Source organism: Vanacampus margaritifer, chromosome 13 (genome assembly GCF_051991255.1).
Source record: "Vanacampus margaritifer isolate UIUO_Vmar chromosome 13, RoL_Vmar_1.0, whole genome shotgun sequence".
In the NCBI taxonomy this organism is placed as follows: domain Eukaryota; kingdom Metazoa; phylum Chordata; class Actinopteri; order Syngnathiformes; family Syngnathidae; genus Vanacampus; species Vanacampus margaritifer.
In genome coordinates this window covers 12,170,210-12,187,646 of record NC_135444.1, presented here as the reverse complement: position 1 = coordinate 12,187,646, position 17,437 = coordinate 12,170,210, and the positions used below count along the sequence as shown (strand labels likewise).

The window sequence follows — 17,437 nt, the reverse complement described above, 5'->3', positions numbered from 1 at the left end:
AATATCATAGTTTTCTACTAGTGTGTATTTGCGAGTAAATTATGATAGTTGACTTAAGCACATTTGCGCTTCGGCAAGATGAAAGAGCCGATTCAAGAGCTCCCTTTTGAAAAACGTTGCATAATACGAGGTCTGTCAATACAAGATCACATGGCAATAAAACAAAATAAATGTTAATGTGTTCTTTCTCGGATCTTTCTCTGTCTTTGCAGTTTGTCAGAGCAAAGACATCCGCAACAACGTGACCAACCTCCAGTCGCTGGAGAACTGCACCATCATCGAGGGCCACCTGAAGATCCTGCTTATGTTCAAGACCAAAACCGAGGACTTTCGGGGCCTCAGCTTCCCCAAGCTGCAAGTGGTGACCGACTACATGCTGCTCTTTCGGGTCTACGGCCTCGATTCCCTCACCGATCTCTTCCCGAACCTGACGGTGATCCGCGGCAACAACCTCTTCTTCAACTACGCCCTCGTGATTTACGAGATGCTGCAACTGAAGGAGGTGGGCCTGTACAGCCTCATGAACATCACCAGGGGGGCTGTGAGGATCGAGAAGAACCCCGACCTCTGCTACCTGGCCACGCTGGACTGGTCCAAGATCCTGGACTCGGTGGAAGACAATTACATCGTGGAGAACAAGAACGACAGGGAGTGCGGAGACGTGTGTCCCGGCACGGCCCAAGGGCAGACCGTCTGCCTGCAGACCACCATCAACGGGCACTTTAGAGGGAGATGCTGGTCCCAGAACCACTGCCAGAGAAGTAAGTACCTTTGAAAGACCAAATATTTGCGATATTCACCACGGGAGTTGGGTTTCTATTGTGATGAACAGTTCTCAGCGCTTCAATTCAAAGCTGATGTTCACATTTATGAATTAGAAACCTGTTTTTTCCCTGGAACCACAACTTGGTAGAATACACTGCAAATTCTTAATGAATGTGAATTAGAGGTAGACCGATTATCAGCACTGATATTTAGCATTTTAACAAATATCGTCATTGTTTTTTTTTTTTTTTTTTACAAATCTAAAGGCCGATAAAGCTCGTATCTCACACTTGCGAAATGTTGCAAAATGTTCCGTTTTTCTTGTCCCAAAGACATTTTGACCACACTCAGACAATTTTGCACCATCTGTGAACTTTTTGAAACTTTTTACAAACCCTGCCGAAAACTCCAAATTTGCTATGTTCGCAAACATTCAGCGAGATACCAACGTAAGAGATCAATTTACAAAACTTGGTTAACTTCATTGAACTTTTTATTTATGTATTTATTTAAAATTTGACTTGAATTTAACTTTGAGATGCTGCTGACACTGGAAACTCCCTGCACTTTTAGTTTTTTCTTACAAATGAAAACATACAAAATAAGTGAAAAAAGTAAGTGAAAGTTTAAGTTTTCAGTCATTTATGTTGAATTTTTGGAAAACTTTGTCGTGTAAAAAAAAACGATGGAGCTATTTTTTTTTAATGTTTTGTTTAGCTTAACAGATGCTGATGAACCTGCAATTTTTTGTTAGAATTTTAAAACAAAGCTGTCTCTTTATGTCTAAAATTAGAATTACCGTCAATATGTTGAAAATGTGTTAAGTGGTTTTAAAATAAATATGCCTAGCAAAGTTAAGGGCGGTAATGCCAATGCTAATATTTTCACAAATATCGGTTATCGATCTCCTTGACTACTAATAATCGGTATCAGTATCAGCACTGAAAAAAACACATCAGTCTATTGCTACCTCAACCACATTTATTTTTTGTGACAGTTGGCATCCACCGACCACTTTGGATCCGAGCCCAAAGTTTACAAAAGTGGGAAAGGATAAATCACAATTATTGACTGTCCTCTTTAGTGTTTAGTTGCCAAAGGAGCCCAATGAGACACATATGTCAGTGGGTTTCTCTTAGGAGGCAATTGATCTGTTTTGCTGGGTGGGGGTGGGGGGTGGGGTTTTTTTTCTCTCGCTGAAATCCACAGCCAAAGACACATGGACAGGCCATGCCCTCTGATTAGCATTCTTTGACTGGAGCATGTGTGTCAGAGGAAGTGATTCATAATTATAGGCTGGCGATCTTCTTGAAGTCCGAAATGACTCAGGCGTTATTGTTGAGTCAGGGAAGTGCGCAGTCCAAGGTAGGCATTATGGGAGAAAGAGGGTGCACGGGCAGAGATAAACAGTATAGTACACATGTTTGTTGGTATTTTCTTTTCTGCCTTTCTTCAAAAAAAGAACTGCGGCTTTGCTCCGCACTGCTGCCTGTCGGCCTGCCAGAGGTCCGGCTGGCCGCTCGGCCAGTCCGTCTTTCCTCTCCTACCATAAACACAGAGAATGGCGTCTATTGTAAGACACTCAGAGAGAATGCTTATTATTTTTTGAGAGCGATTATAGCTTGTGTTGTTTTTTTCTCTCGTCCGCCTCCGTGTCTGACGGAGAGGCTAGTGTTCAAAGCGTAACGACCGCGGCCGTGTTTATACTTGAACTTCAACTGTCACAGCCCGCATTTACGTTGGCTCCCCACTCTCCTTCCAGAATGTTCCGCCGAAGGAAAGCAATACAGGAAGTGACCTTGCGCGCGCCTCTCGCATTGTTAACATGCAGTCAGTTTACATGTCGAACAGGACTCAGTTTCAAAGACAAATAGCCGTGACCACTGAGTGCCTGGAGGAGAGGGGAGGGGGTCGGGTAGGGGAATGTCGACTGATAAACACAAGCGTGTTTATGGTACGTCAAGCAATGTCTGTGCATGTGCGTTCATGTCTCCTTTGCCTCGGAAAGGCCGGGAGAGGAGGTATGACGCGCGTCATGTGATAGACAGCGGTGTCGTCAAAAGCTGGAGCCATTTGGAGAACATGATGCAAGGGGGGCTGTCTGCCCCTGCTGCAGGGGACGCTGTATGAAAGGGAGACAGTGCTACATAAGGAGAATAACTTTACACTGGCTGTACGTGCTTGAGGTGTTTCAAATATACTGCGCAAACGTGTGTGATGCGCTTTCACCTCGATCCTCAAACGCACGCCATTTTGCCGGAAGTAATGAAATGAACAATGCGTCACTGAGAATAAGTAAGCACGCTTGTTGTGAGTAATATCACCTATATCTGTGGTTCAATGTGTGTTATATATGGTTGTAGCTCACGTAACTTCGCCGTGTTTAATTGCCTCGTTGACGTTGCCACGCGCACTTAATTGCCTGTTAACGTCCGAGCTGCGGTGCTAAAAATAGAACGATGCCGTTCACGCAGCTTCAGTCAGCGTAATTCTTCTAAAATAATGTGGAAAACACTACAGGAACTAAAGGCTGAAATGGTTATTTTGTCTTTGTTGACCGCCACAGGGGCCTCCTGTAAGAGAGCACATAAGTCTTCAGTTGTACTCAACAATTTAATTAGCTCTGAAGTGCAGACATATATTCGTATATTGCATATCACTGCACTGCGATGAGATGAATCATGAACGGGGAAACGGAAATACAGAGCAGTCTTCCAAATTAAAAGCATGGATTTCAAAACAAGATATAACATCACACACTAAACAGCGTGAGGAATGCTTAACATGCTAGGACCTATTGTATTGAATTGGATTCTTTGCACATCACTGTTTTCCTTAAAACTTTTTTTTTCTGGCCACCGGATTGTTTGTTTAATCTTATTGATCGGTTCATTTGAAATTCATTTTATTGCGTTCTCTATGCAAAATGACTTTTGTGAGCAAATTTAAAATATATAATTGCCATTAATTTGATTAAATTTTAAGGAAATTTGCTATAGTTGGGATATATATGTCACTTTGAATAAATTATCTGTCATTGTTTTTTGGGGGGGGGGGAACTTTTATGTATCATAAGTACTGAAGGTATCGGCACTTGGTATCGGTGAGTACTGAAGATTTGAGTATCGTATCGTTTTAAAAAAAGTGGCATCGAACATTCCTATTTTTTTTGTTTTAGTTTTCAAAGCGTCTAACTATTACATAATTACAGACACTTTAATATATTTTTTAAGAAAACAGTAATCATATAGCAAAAAAAAAATTGGACGCGATAGAGAAAAACAGAGATCAGTTTTGGATTCTGCTTCCAAAAATGCATCAACAGCTGTCATACCCAACTCAACAAAAATTATGTTCCCCGGTGCTATTGGCCACTTTACACATATGTGCGCCATTTTCACAAATTATCGACCAATTTAAAGTGTTGACATTAGCGTGCTCTCTTTGATGATGTAATGGTAATAGTTAAGCTAAAACACAAATTTTGGGGTCTCTTGAAAAGTGATGATTTTATGATTTTGGAGGTACGAGGATGCCGCTTGACGCCAGGGATATGTTTGCGTCGTGAAGCAATTGAGTCATTTCCTACTTGGCAACAACCAGCAGAGGGTGCAGGCCATTCGGGCCCCATTATTTTGCTGCCTAAACAGGTAGGTAAAGCTAGAACAAATATTGTTTTAAATCTCAGAAAATGTTTTGAATGTATTATTTATTTTTTGGCATCTAAAAATTGTAAAAATAAAAAAAAGTATTGTGAATTATTGGTTAGTTTTTTTTATGACTTTATAGTGTGTTTTGTGTACAAATGATTGGCAAGCATCTAGTAGTATCTACAGAATTTATACAGATTTTAGCAGTGTGTAAAATATGCGGTAGCAGACAGATGGATTAATAAAAAAACTGTATGTTTCCCCTAATTTATTGGCTTTTTTTGTACCGGTAATCTCCTTCTGGATTTTACCTTTTCGAGATTTGCTGCCATTGTACACATTAACCCATTGAAATTGTTGCCATTAAGACAACAGTCATGCTGCTGTTTGGATCAAACTTTGTTGCCGAGGCCTGGCACAACATGTTCAGCCTCACACACTCTGCATGCTTGCACAACTCGCCAAGAAATACACTCAAACGCATGCGCGCGCACACACAAGCGGGAGGAGAGAATGTGTTTCGGGTCAAAGTGAACTCTGCCTGTGCCTACGTGCTTTGTTGCCCGCTGTGATTGTTTTCCATCCACTTCAAAGTGACACTCTGTCACTATGGTCTCTTGAATCCGACCTGTACAAGCTCTCCACATACTCACATAAAGCTAATAGAAAGTGTCAGCCGAGAAGCAGTCTGGGCCTCGTCTCGCACACTGTTCATTTAAAGAAGTACTTTGCATCCCTCCTTAATCCGAGGAAGCTTCTCGTGTGGAATTCATGGCACATTTTTTGTCTCGAGAGATTTTCTTTCATATTTTATCCAGTGTTGTCAAAGCAAATAAGGATATGCCATAACCCGACGACTGTGTAACCACAATCGGTTCTGCGAGGCTGGTCAACCTCAGATTCGATCGACTTTGAAAAGTAACATTGAGATGACTTATTTTGGGAATAATTTGTTTCAGGTTCCAAACTGTCGCCATCGTAGAGTCTTTAATTGGCAGTAAAGCTCCCCTTTGACACCAGTCACAGAAAACAGCCAAGTCAAAGTCCTTTGTTCACAGCAAGCTGCTCATATCAAGCCATCGTTAATGGAGCGACGCAGGAAGTAAACTACTCCAACTCCATTAATGAAAAAGAATTACAGCGCATTTAATATCCACTAGTCACATTCTGGCAATCAGTTGGTTTTGGGGTGGTTCTGTCTGGTGCAAATGCTGAGTACAGCAAAGCTACGGCGTTGTGACAAATCAAGGGCTATTTAGTGTTGCCAAATTATCGACTTTGCTGCTATATTTAGCTTTAACTTTTTGTTATGTTGTTTTTGGAGACTCTGACACACTCAACAGATGTTTTTCTTCCCATTTTTTTTTTGATGGTCATTGCTTGACAATCAAGGCTCTTCGGCCAGTCTACCTACCAAATCCTCAGGATGGTTGTGGGGTTGATAATTACAAAAACTAGTGAGGCACGCCAGGCTTTTAAAGCACCGGGGGAAACCCTGTACAGGTTATTCGTACTCCGTCCGTCCGTCCGTCTTCAATTCCGCTTATCCGGGGTCGGGTCGCGGGGGCAGCAGCTTTAGCGGGGAAGCCCAGACTTCCCTCTCCCCAGCCACTTCACCCAGCTCCTCTGACGGGATCCCAAGGCGTTCCCAGGCCAGCCGAGAGACGTAGTCTCTCCAGCGTGTCCTGGGTCGTCCCCGGGGCCTCCCGCCGGTAGGACATGCCCGGAACAACTCCCCAGGGAGGCGTCCAGTAGGCATCCGAACCAGATGCCCGAGCCACCTCAACTGGTTCCTCTCAACGTATTCATACTATAATTCCAAATAACGACTGTTTTTGATAGATTAAACTAGAAATGCCCCGATCAAGATTTTTTGGGCATCCAATCCAAACATCTGAAACTGGATCGGATCGATCAATGTGACTGAATCGGGAGCTGATACCCATACAGAATATTGGATCGGGACATCCGTAGAATATAATAATTTTCTCATAAATTCCGTAAACCCGTAAATTGATCATGAATCTGGGGTGGTCCGTAACATGTCAGAAAAGAGAGAAAAATATGTTGATCGTTGCTCTCCACGGTAAACAGATGTTTGATTTCATGAAAGAATACAGAAATCAGCAAATACAATATTGACTTTTGAGAGGCTGAAATCTGAGGATTTTGAGCGTTTTAGGATAATGGCACTTAACGAGTAAATTAATTTGATGGTCGATTAATTGTTGATGAACTCATTTGCTCCCAAAAACGTAGAAAACCGTTCTATTTTTTTTATGCTAGAGTATACAGAAGAAGGCTTTGATGCAGCCTCAGAACTGAAGAGAATGCTTGAAGCAATGGTAGTTATTACAAAAACGGCCAGCAGGTGGCAGCAGAGTATAAGAGATCAACCAGGGCCATGTTGCAAACAAGGCTTTTTTCGCCAGTGTTTTAAACGGATTCTTGAATAATGATGAAACTTAGCTATAGTCTAACGCTAGTTGCTGCAAAACGGAAACATATAGAAATATACTCTTTTTTTCCTGACGAATGAAAAGACTCTAATCTTTTTTTCCCCGCTGGTTCCATGTTTTTATAGCAATAGAACAGAATATCCTGTGGGCCTTGCAAAATCTGTCAAAATCTAGTTAACCAGCCGGGAGCAAAGGGGGTTGCTTCAGTAAAAATATCTGGGAGTGATTAAGTTAATCGGTTAATTTTGATACCTAAAATTTTTGTATTTGTGTTTTTTTCTTTTCTCTTTAGTTCTGCATGGCCTCTGCTGGTTTTCAACTGCTCATATCTTTATTGCAATTCAGAGTTTCATTCCTGCTGCTATCAAATTAAACTACTCAGACATTGTGGTGGAAAAAAAGAGTTGAGGCCAGGAAGGGGATGTTTCAGGGTTGGGCGACGCAAAAATAAATAGAGAAAAACAAACATGGCGGAGTGTTTCAAGTTTGGCTTCCAGGTATACACGCACACATATGTAGCAACTACACACCCACGCTTTGTCGCCAAAGTGGCCAAACTCGAGCAGCCGAAAAGAGAAACACATTAGTAAGGATTCTCATCATCAACTTCTCTTATATGCAAGAACGTCAGGCGTTTTCTTAATTGTAACATTGTCTGCATTCAGAGGTTTTTACAGTAAAACAGTCACCAAGTCAGCTTTGCACAATTGTCCCCCACTGCCCTAAATCTGTTGCAACATAACTACATGATATCAGTCTGGAGCCTCAGCTGCTGGAGCTTTTACCCAGATGTTGTTTTTTCCCCCAGTGAGAGGTCACTTAGATAGATAGAAAAGCTACTGCCTGTTTTGTATTTAGCTGTCAAGACTTCTGCTAAAACCGCTAAGGCAATCAGAGCAGCCTAGTTGATCAATTCAATGCCCTGAGAATAAAACGGATTCAATGAAAATATATAAACTTGTACAGTATACAGTACTGCTGTCACTATTGAATATTTTTAGAATCATTGATAATTAATTTTGCATTAAAGTGTATTACAAAAACTTTTTTTCTTGTTTATTAACCAGTCATTGGTGGTTATTTTGTACTTTGTATTCATGTAGTGATAAAAAAAAAAAGGAGAGTTGATGTACTATGTTACCGGTTCAGTCATTGTTTTTCAAAGATGTTTTTTTGATTCAACACAGAAGAGAATCAGTCTTCTTTCAGGAAGGGCTACAGACATCAGTGAACAATTACTGTTGATATGCTGAAATCAGAGGATTTGGACAATTTTTTATTATTATTATTTTTTTTAATATATTTTTTTAGCCAACCTCCCTTTTCCATGGTAAACATATATTGGAGGTTTATCAGGTGTTTTTTGAAGAAATTTGGGGGTTTACAAAACAGTTTTTCCAATGTGTTTCAATAGGCGTCAATTACATTCGGATTTATTTTGGATTTGGTTTTGACAGCCTGTGATTTAATTTTCTTGTGCACACATTTGAGGCCAAGCACACTAGCGCCCAAAGGAAGCTATTTACATCAGCACTCATCTACCCCTACATAATTATCTCATTCACTCCCAGCCATTTTCACTGAAGCAATCACGTTCACTCCCGGCTTTTGTGCTGTATTTTGACTGATTTTGCAAGGCTTACAGAATATTGTGTTTTATTGCTATACAAACTTGGAACCTACCAAAAGAAAAATTAGAGTAAAGTATATTTCTATCCGTTTCAGTTTTGCAGCAATTAGCATTAGAATATAGCTAAGTTTTGTCATTATTAACAAATCTATTTCAAATTGTGGGGAAAACAGCTTGTTTTTACCACGGCCCTGGTTGATCTCTTTTGCTCTGCTGCCACCTGCTGGCTGTTTTTGTAACAACTACAATTTCTTCAACCGTTCTGTGCAGTTGATAGGCTGCATCAAAGACTTCTGTATGCTCTAGCATAAATAAATAAAATAAAATAAAAACATTCAAAAACGTATAAATACGTCTTTGGGACACTTAAAACATTTAAAATACGTAAAGAATGTATTTATATATAGCAAACGAGTTAAGGACATGGGGAACTTGTCTTTAATGTTATTCGATTAGCATAATTGCAGCATCTTCTGGAGGCTTGCCTTCCCTCGATACACACTCGCTGGCATGTCTTGGAAGTACCACAAATATCTTCCATAATAGTGACAAAGAGAGAATACCTAGCCACCTTTCCCCTCACATTGCAAGCACGCTGGCGTCCTAAATTAACTTTGATAATCCGACATCGGTTCTGCACGCGCATCCTTGTCAGTGTGTGAATTGCACCCCTCCTACTCTCACCCTGAGGGAATCTGGAAAACTCTCTCCTCCAGCTCATCAATGAACTGGCACTCCCACATCCTGCTCTGCGCGAGCGTATGCGCGCGTAGACACAGGAAGCACTACACACTGGCACACTGAGCCAAGTGGAACACAAACGTACACACAAGCTGAAGTAGAGCACTCTGGCTGACGCCGCTGCCCACTATCCTGACTGGGGATTGGCTGCTCGCGGCGATGTAAGTAGCCTATCGTGTTGAGAGGATGAGAGCGTCTGAGGATACAATGTGTCGGAACAAGAGGGAGAGGCGCCTTCCCTCGTCTGTCGTTTACATCTGGAAAACGAGACGGACGTTAAATATTGCTCCCTAATGAGCGCACTGGTTTGATTTGTTATGTTCACGTGCGGCTCCGTGATGGTTTATTTATGTTCACACGCTTCTCTATTCATCTGTGTAAATGTCTGAGCCGTTCAGGAAAAGCTCGTCGGCAGCCAAGTGCTCGCTGTCTGAAAGGACTTCCACATTACTTCCTGCCTTTGTCCAGAGCACATCCTACTGCTGAGCTGTACAACTGGGCCCTGGGGGGCAGGCTAATGGGCAGAGAGAGAGGCGCCGGGATATTACTTACATATGAGAGACGGTGAAAGGAAAGATAACTAGTTTGCGCCCATTCACAAAAAACCCACTTTGCCAGCTTGCCAGCTGCCACAAATGCTAACCTTCAAGTTGTCGGTATATCCAGCAAGTCACCTTGAGGATGTTGGAGGAAGGGCAACCGAGATGAGGGGAGAGTTTGTGTTTATGTGTGAGAGGGGAATATAACACGAGCCTCCCTCCGCTCAAGAGAAGCGGATTGTTTTCAGGTTGTTTGGTCAGATCAGATGACCGGCCTCCTTCCGGCTTCCACGTCAACAACATGCACACAAAAACATGCAACAGCCACCTGAGTAGCAATATTATTTTTTTAACTGGATGGAATCATCTCTGGAATGTTCTGTAAGCAGCATAGTGGTTGAGTGGTTAGCGCGTCCGCCGCACAGTTCTGAGATTGGACGATTCCCAGACTGTTTACTATTGTAATTGGAACTGTATCAACGGCTGCTATGCTATTTGCTGCCTCAGTTGCTTTACAACACGATGAACCAACTATTATGCAATTGACAGAATTCTTGGCAACCAAACAGAACAGTTCATATCAGCTCGCTAAAGTAAAGTTTGGAATGCTAATCCAATAGCTGCCTTTTGTCTATACCATATTGCGTCTAGGCTTGGTTTACATAGCTGCGTCAGCTATGTAAATAGCTTTATTATATTCCAGCACAATATAGTCTAACCCATGGACTGTACAAGGGTTCTGAAATACAATTAACAAAAGATAACCTATATTTGACTAATGAGTTGACTACAGTGCTATATCAGTGTGAGCGACAACTCCATACTCTTTGAGTGTTTTCATTTTTTATTTGTGATTTTGACTGTTGGGTAACAATCATCGCTACTAAGTCGATTATTTTGGCGACTAATTGATGAATGGGATAAAAAAAAAAAGTCTTCATGTTCATCCTTTATTGAACCCCTTCGCTCCCATCTGTTTTACTGGATTTTGAATGATTTTGCAAGGCCCACAGAATATTGTGTTCTATTGCTATAAAAACATGGAACCTACCAAAAGACAGATTACAGTCTCTTCTTTCATCAGGGAAAAAAAAGTATATTTGCATCCATTTCCGTTTTGCAGCAGTTAGCATTAAAATATAAAGCTAAGTTTCATCACTATTCACAAACCTGTTGAAAACACTGGAGAAAATAGCTTTTTGCAACATGGTTGATCTCTTATACTCTGCTGCCACCTCCTGGCCGTTTTTTGTAATAACTACCATTGGTGTAAGCGACATCTTCAGGTCAGAGGCTGCATCAAAGTTCTGTGTGCTCTAGCATAAAGAAAACATAAAACGTATATATACGTTTTTGGGACCATTGCACTATTTAAAATATAACGTTTTTATATGTTTTGGGGAGCAAATGAGTTAAAAGCAGGACATTATTCCAAATCGACAGTGCAGAAAATGCACAAATTATTATTCTTTAGTGTTACTGTTTTGGTTCGTAACGTGTCAGAAAATTTGCAAAAATAAAAGGGTAATTTCTGGATGAGGCAATTAATTTATTATAAAAATACATAAAATATGTAATTTTTGTTATTATTTATTATCAAAAATTTAGGACAACTGTCTATAATTTATGACATACATCTATCATGGAAAGCTTTCTACAACGGTAGCACCATTTAAATCTAATGAACGAGGCTAGCAATTAGCCATCTAAACAAAAACAAGCTAGCTCGCCGCACAAGTAAAATTATAAACAAAATATAAATTTGTTGGACAAATTTTATAATAATCATTATTTTTTGGGTGAAGTCCAAATATGACCACTACATACTTTTTTTTTTTTTTTTACATGTCACGCCACATGATAATTTGTAAAATGCACATCATCGGACAAACTTTACCCGTCAATGACCCTAAAACAGATGATTGAAAAATTTCCTTTCATGGAGGACTCCAGAAATCTGAGAATATTTACTGTTGAGAGCAGTTTTAAGTCAAACGTCTCTCAACAATCAAAAATAATAGCTTATTTTGATCATTTATTAGTTGTCGATTACTCGTTGCAACCCTAAACACAAAAAGCACGCTCACTCTGAAGCTGCTGTTGGCCACAGCTCACACCCCGACACTTGCACAGAGACTTGTCATTACTTAAGTCAACCAGCAAACCTCCCTCCATCATCAGGCACATATCTCACACACCAATACATTTTATGCTTACAGTTTGTCTTTAAAACTTGTGTTTTAATATAAACTGATTTTTATCTATTGCCCCACGATGATTGTGTTCACTGTACTTCAATGTAGCAGGATAGGCCCAGTTCATGTGCAAAGTCTGTAACCAAAGCTATTGGCATGTTCTGTACTTGGAGTATGTGAGGCTTATGCTTCATTCTTTGCATTTCACGAGCAGCTTTAAGGTGGTCCGACAGCTCAGCTGAAGGGTGTTGGTGGGAAATTTGGCCTTTTAAAATTCAAAAAAAAAAAAAAGAAGCCGTTACATCATCATCCTGGGAAAGCTGTGTTTCCCACAGGTTGAGCAGTTATTTGATGTGTGTGGCTTTTGTTTTCCAAATATTTATTTCCTGATGGTTTGTACACAATGGTTCTATTGAGAACATGCAGCCTATGGCAATTTGTGGCACAATTACGTGCAAATAATCATACATTTTGAGCAGTTAAAGTGTGTTTTGCGCACAAGAATGTCTAAAAACTCATGATGATATTTTGTGTAATAAATTGATCATACCTATAAGAGCAACGTTTTCGTGTTATAAATCTTATCATGTTCATTTGGTTAAAAAATACATGTGAATAGACAACCCACGTCTTTATTACATTTTTCAAAATTGCTCACATTCGTTCTTCTGCTTTTATGCTCAAAATTTCCAATTACGTGGACGTAATTGTGGCAGAGAGCTCTCAAAAGTCAGCGCTGAAAATCGACAACATTTCTAAATTTGATTTTCCTCAATTGAATCCTCATGTGACCTCTCCTTTCTTGAAGTTCCGTCCAAGCCCACGTTTCTTTTCTTTTTTCCACACTTCTCTCTCAAGACCGAACGAACTCACTGAAAGTTATGTTCAAGAAATGCTTCTTTTCCTTGAACCATTGAACACGTTTTACTCACTTAGCACTTATCAGGGAGCTCAGAATATGTTTTATGTCTCAGGAACAAATAGAATTTGCAGTACACTGAGTGATTTTCCCTTAACTGTACTGGCACGCTCCAGAAATGCCTTATTTGTGACATCTGTACATTTTGGGATGCGGGTGGTGGGACGGACATACCGGGGAGCGTTACAAGGAGAATGGGACCTTCGTTGGGGCCGCTGAGGCATGTGCATGCGTGTGTGTATTTAGACAGACTGGAAGAAATAATGTCTTCATTCATGGCTGGACTTGCTGATAACCAATGACGACAGCAAATCATATTTATGCAGCAATATATAACTAAAACACACAAAACACGCCCGAGTTCTCTGTCGTCTCGATCATAAAAATAACATCTTGTCCCTGTAGCCTCACTTGTTTTATATAGTATATAGTTTTACTAGGGCGATTATAATGACCGATTATTGCCCTTCAAACATCTGCCAAAACAATCAGCCAATTGGGCCAAATGGCCGATTATTTCCCCCTCAAAATGCTATAACTGGAGAAAACTGAAGTTTCCGACGCTATGAAAGTAACCTAAATGCACCATTTTGCTTGCGCAGCATTAGCATCTAGCAAGTGTGTAGCATATGTTTTTTCTGTTTTTTCTGTTGTCCCAACGCGTCCTTTAAGCTGTTTAATGACATCCCAGAGTTAACTGTATAACTAAACGCACGACAATAAGAATTACATCCACTGTAAATTTATATACAAAACATGCTTTGTTTTTAAAACATCGCTAGCCTAACGCTAATGCTAAGACTGAAGGCAGGATCCCATTTAAATGTGGCAAGTTAGCATCAACTTCGGGAGTGTTTTTCCTTCGAATAACGAATATTCACACATAAATGTTGTGGAAACACATACCCACAGGTAAGATAACAAACTCTTCTAAATATATTTATAAATGTATGTACATTTTATATTTTATGAACGGAGATTTACTGTCCAGTGGAAACGCTAAGGTTGTGAATGTAACTGTGTATTGCCATAACAACATGCTGTTGGTATTAAGACAAAAATAATTAGGCCTGGGTAAAAAAAAAAAAAAAGATTACAGTATTCAAATCGTTTTTCACTTTCATAGCCTGCTATTCATTCATAAAAGCATAAATCAAACATTTTTTTTCGTTTGACATATTTTCCCCATAAATTCACAAGAAAATCAAATTTTACTTAAAGCAATACACCATTTATTAAAAACTAACCATCTATTCTGTGAAATGGTTAATTTCAACTCTTCCCTGAAAAGACTTCCCAGGATGTTGAGCGATTATGATTTTTGTAGTGCTTTGTAGGGATATTTTTGTCTGCATTAGGTAGAGTATGGCCATTTTTGGACAGTCACGTAGGTGATTATCGTGACGTTGCGCGTGCCATAAACACACATAAAATCACATGAGCTTTAGTGACTATAAAGTAACTCACGAGGAATTATTGCATACCACAGCAGACATAAAAGGGTTCCATATACAAATTGCTTTCAAATTTGAAAAGAAAAATATACTGTACCTTTCACCAATGTCCAACATGAAACGCTAATGCCACCTACGAGCAGAAAATTACCTTAACCCAAACATATAAATCAATGTTTCACACCCCTTTTAACTGTTTAGTATATCTTTTTAACTTCAAATAACAAAAAGTTAGATCTGCTAATACCTGCAGAAACCCTGAATGTGTAATCTGCCTATTTATTTTTGCCATTGCAACCTATTCTCTCTGCTGCTCCTCTTTGATGGAGTTTCCACTTAAGGAGGACCCACTTCATCATTTTCTGTAGTTCAAGTCTTGACTGAATATATCGTGAATGTAAACTACTGCTTGAGTGGTTTGTGGAGGCAGCCAGCCACACATTCATCGCACTGAACTCTCTGCCAGAGTGCTCCCATGGCTGAAATCTAATGTAAAATCATAAATTGTATAAATTCCACTGGCTGATGCTGTGACATTCCCCTCTAAACAAGTTGGAAGACAGATATAAAAGGTGCAGTGATAAATACTTTCCTAAATGCATCCGTGTGTGTGTGTGTGTGTGTGTGTGTGTGTGTGTGTGTGGAGGGTACTGGGGCGGTGACAGTTATAAGACTGCAGTAAAAATGGCTGTTGCAGTTCCACTGCCATCTCTGTCTGCGTTTGGAGCACAGGACAAGGCCGCAGTCATGGTGGTAGTAAAGCCTTCCCCTGTACCGCTTTGACATCCTTTGCCCTTATGAGGAGATGGTGCTGCTAATTACTGTACCAACAACGTTGGGGCGTCTCGCTGTCCCGTCGTCTGGGAAAACCTGCAAAAACGGGTGGCGCAAAACAGGAAGACCGAGAATTGGAAGAAATGCCTGTCATTGTCTTTCTTTTTCGGTCTCCATTTTTCTTCCCGACGCTCCACCTTCTGGGAAAGATCCTCCCTTTTTAGCACTTTTCCTTTTTTCCCCCCATCTGTCCCTTCGCTTTGTGCACTCTCGTTTTTTCTCTCTCTTACTCTTTCTCCCCCCCTGTTCCTTTCCCTTGCACGCTGTGGTATGCAGACATGCAGGAATTTCTGGGCCTCAAAATGATAGACCAAACTTGTCAGCCCTGGCTCCTGTTACTAAAGATGGCTGCGTTTGCCCTGGCTTGCTGTGATTGGTGCGCATGGAGCTCCACTCTGTGTGATTGGTTATAACCTATTTGTCCATAGCACGTCGTGCTTGCCGGCAAAATTATGAATTTCAGCTTTGACACTTTTCATGCGTAAGTTTGTGCTCGTAAGTCGTCTGCGTTCTCTTTTGTTTTAGTTCAAAGCTGCTCACACTTAACTGATCATCACCTGATCATCTTAAAAGGAAAATGATGGGACATTGCGAATGACTGAGTATCACGGCGGTAATCGTAGAATAAATCAAACTCAGTTTAGTAGATGATTCAATAATGTTTTTGATAAGTGGGGTGCAAAACGATTCAATTATGGTTCGATTTGAAAGTGGAACGATTCATTTCGGTTCAACTCATTTGGATTACGTTTTGATTTGATTTTGTGTGGCTCAGTTCAAGATGATATAATGATTTTTTTGTTTTGTTTAATTTTCATTTTAGTTACATTTGAATGAGCTTGTCAGTACTCATTCACTCTCAGCCATTTTCACTGAAGCAACCCCCTTCACTCCCAGCTGTTTTACTGGATTTTGACTGATTTCGCAAGAATATTGTGTTCTATTGCAATAACATGGAACCTACCAAAAGAAAGATTAGAGTCTCTTCATTCATCAGGAAAAAAAAGTTTATTTGTATCTGTTTCTGTTATGCAGCAATTAGCATTAGAATATAGCTAAGTATCATCCTTATTCACAAACCTTTTGAAAACACCTGCTGGCCGGTTTTTATAATAACTACCATTGCTTCAACCGTTCTCTTCAGGTCAGAGGCTGCATCACATTATATATATATATAAAAAAAAAAAAAAAAGAATAAAAATCTCCTGCTGCTCTTACTTGGAATTTGACCTAGACAGATTAAAAAAAAAAAAAAAAGTATGCATTCAGGTCCAAACTTTGCCTGTTCAATGTCCTCCGACCACTACTGTATGCACTTACATCAGTCATTGCATCTCTGCTCAGTGGAGTATTTCCTTTCAGCATCAGACCTTAAAAACATCCTGTTTTGTGTTCTCACATGTGTGAAATGGCCACTCCAGACACGTAGGAGGGTATTTTCAGAGTGCAGTTTTGGCATGATTGCTGAAAGCAGAGTGATTGCGTACTAAAACCCATTTGAGTTGCAAGCTACTTGAGTTTAAAAGCAGCTTGCTTGCATGCACACATCAAATTTGACTTTTTTTAAAGCTGTGTTACGAAACCTTTTTTGTCATGATTACTGTTTATTAATTGTTTTGGTTTGGTGTTGTTTTGTGCAGTGGTTCTCAACCTTTTTCCTTTTTCCAGCCAAGTACTCCAAGTACCAGCCCAAAGCATTTCCAATTGAAGGGAATATATATATATATATATTTTTTTTTTTTACTAAATCCGAGTATTAAACTTTGGAACTCTCTTTGTATTTATGTGGTCTGTTGAACTATTTGGAAATAAAAAATATATAGCTAAAAATAAAGAATAAATAAATAATTTAATTATAAATAAAGATTTGTGCACATACAGATTATTATCAACATAAAGTGTCATCTTTTGGGATCATAGTAAAGCTTTGTTCTCAAAAAGAAACAATTAACTGAATTTTAAATAAAGTTTTCAAGTGATTGACTGTGATTCTAGGTGGCAAATGACAAGTTGGGTCAAACCATTCATGTATGGGGGAAATGCTGGGTATTTAGGACACTGAAATTCAATAGCCTACTGAATATAAAATTTATTTTATGAACTTTTATGAACCGTGTGACTGTGTAATTGTTTTAGGAAACAGCACTCAGTCAGAATGTCATGTTTGCACCTCCTAATATGGATCGGAGATGACACTGAATGGCACCAAACCAAAGCTGAGCCCTTAAATAGGATATGAGCTAAGAGAGCT

The 17,437-nt window shown here is 39.8% G+C and overlaps 1 protein-coding gene across 1 annotated transcript in view; it reads left to right on the top strand.

The window, feature by feature from the left end:
- Positions 1-17,437, top strand: part of insrb (insulin receptor b) — an 86,363-nt gene that overhangs the window by 28,843 nt on the left and 40,083 nt on the right. Inside the window, exon 2 of the mRNA XM_077583216.1 lies at positions 213-761. Within this exon, the coding sequence (XP_077439342.1) occupies positions 213-761 (549 nt within the window). The remainder of the gene's footprint in view (positions 1-212; positions 762-17,437) is intronic.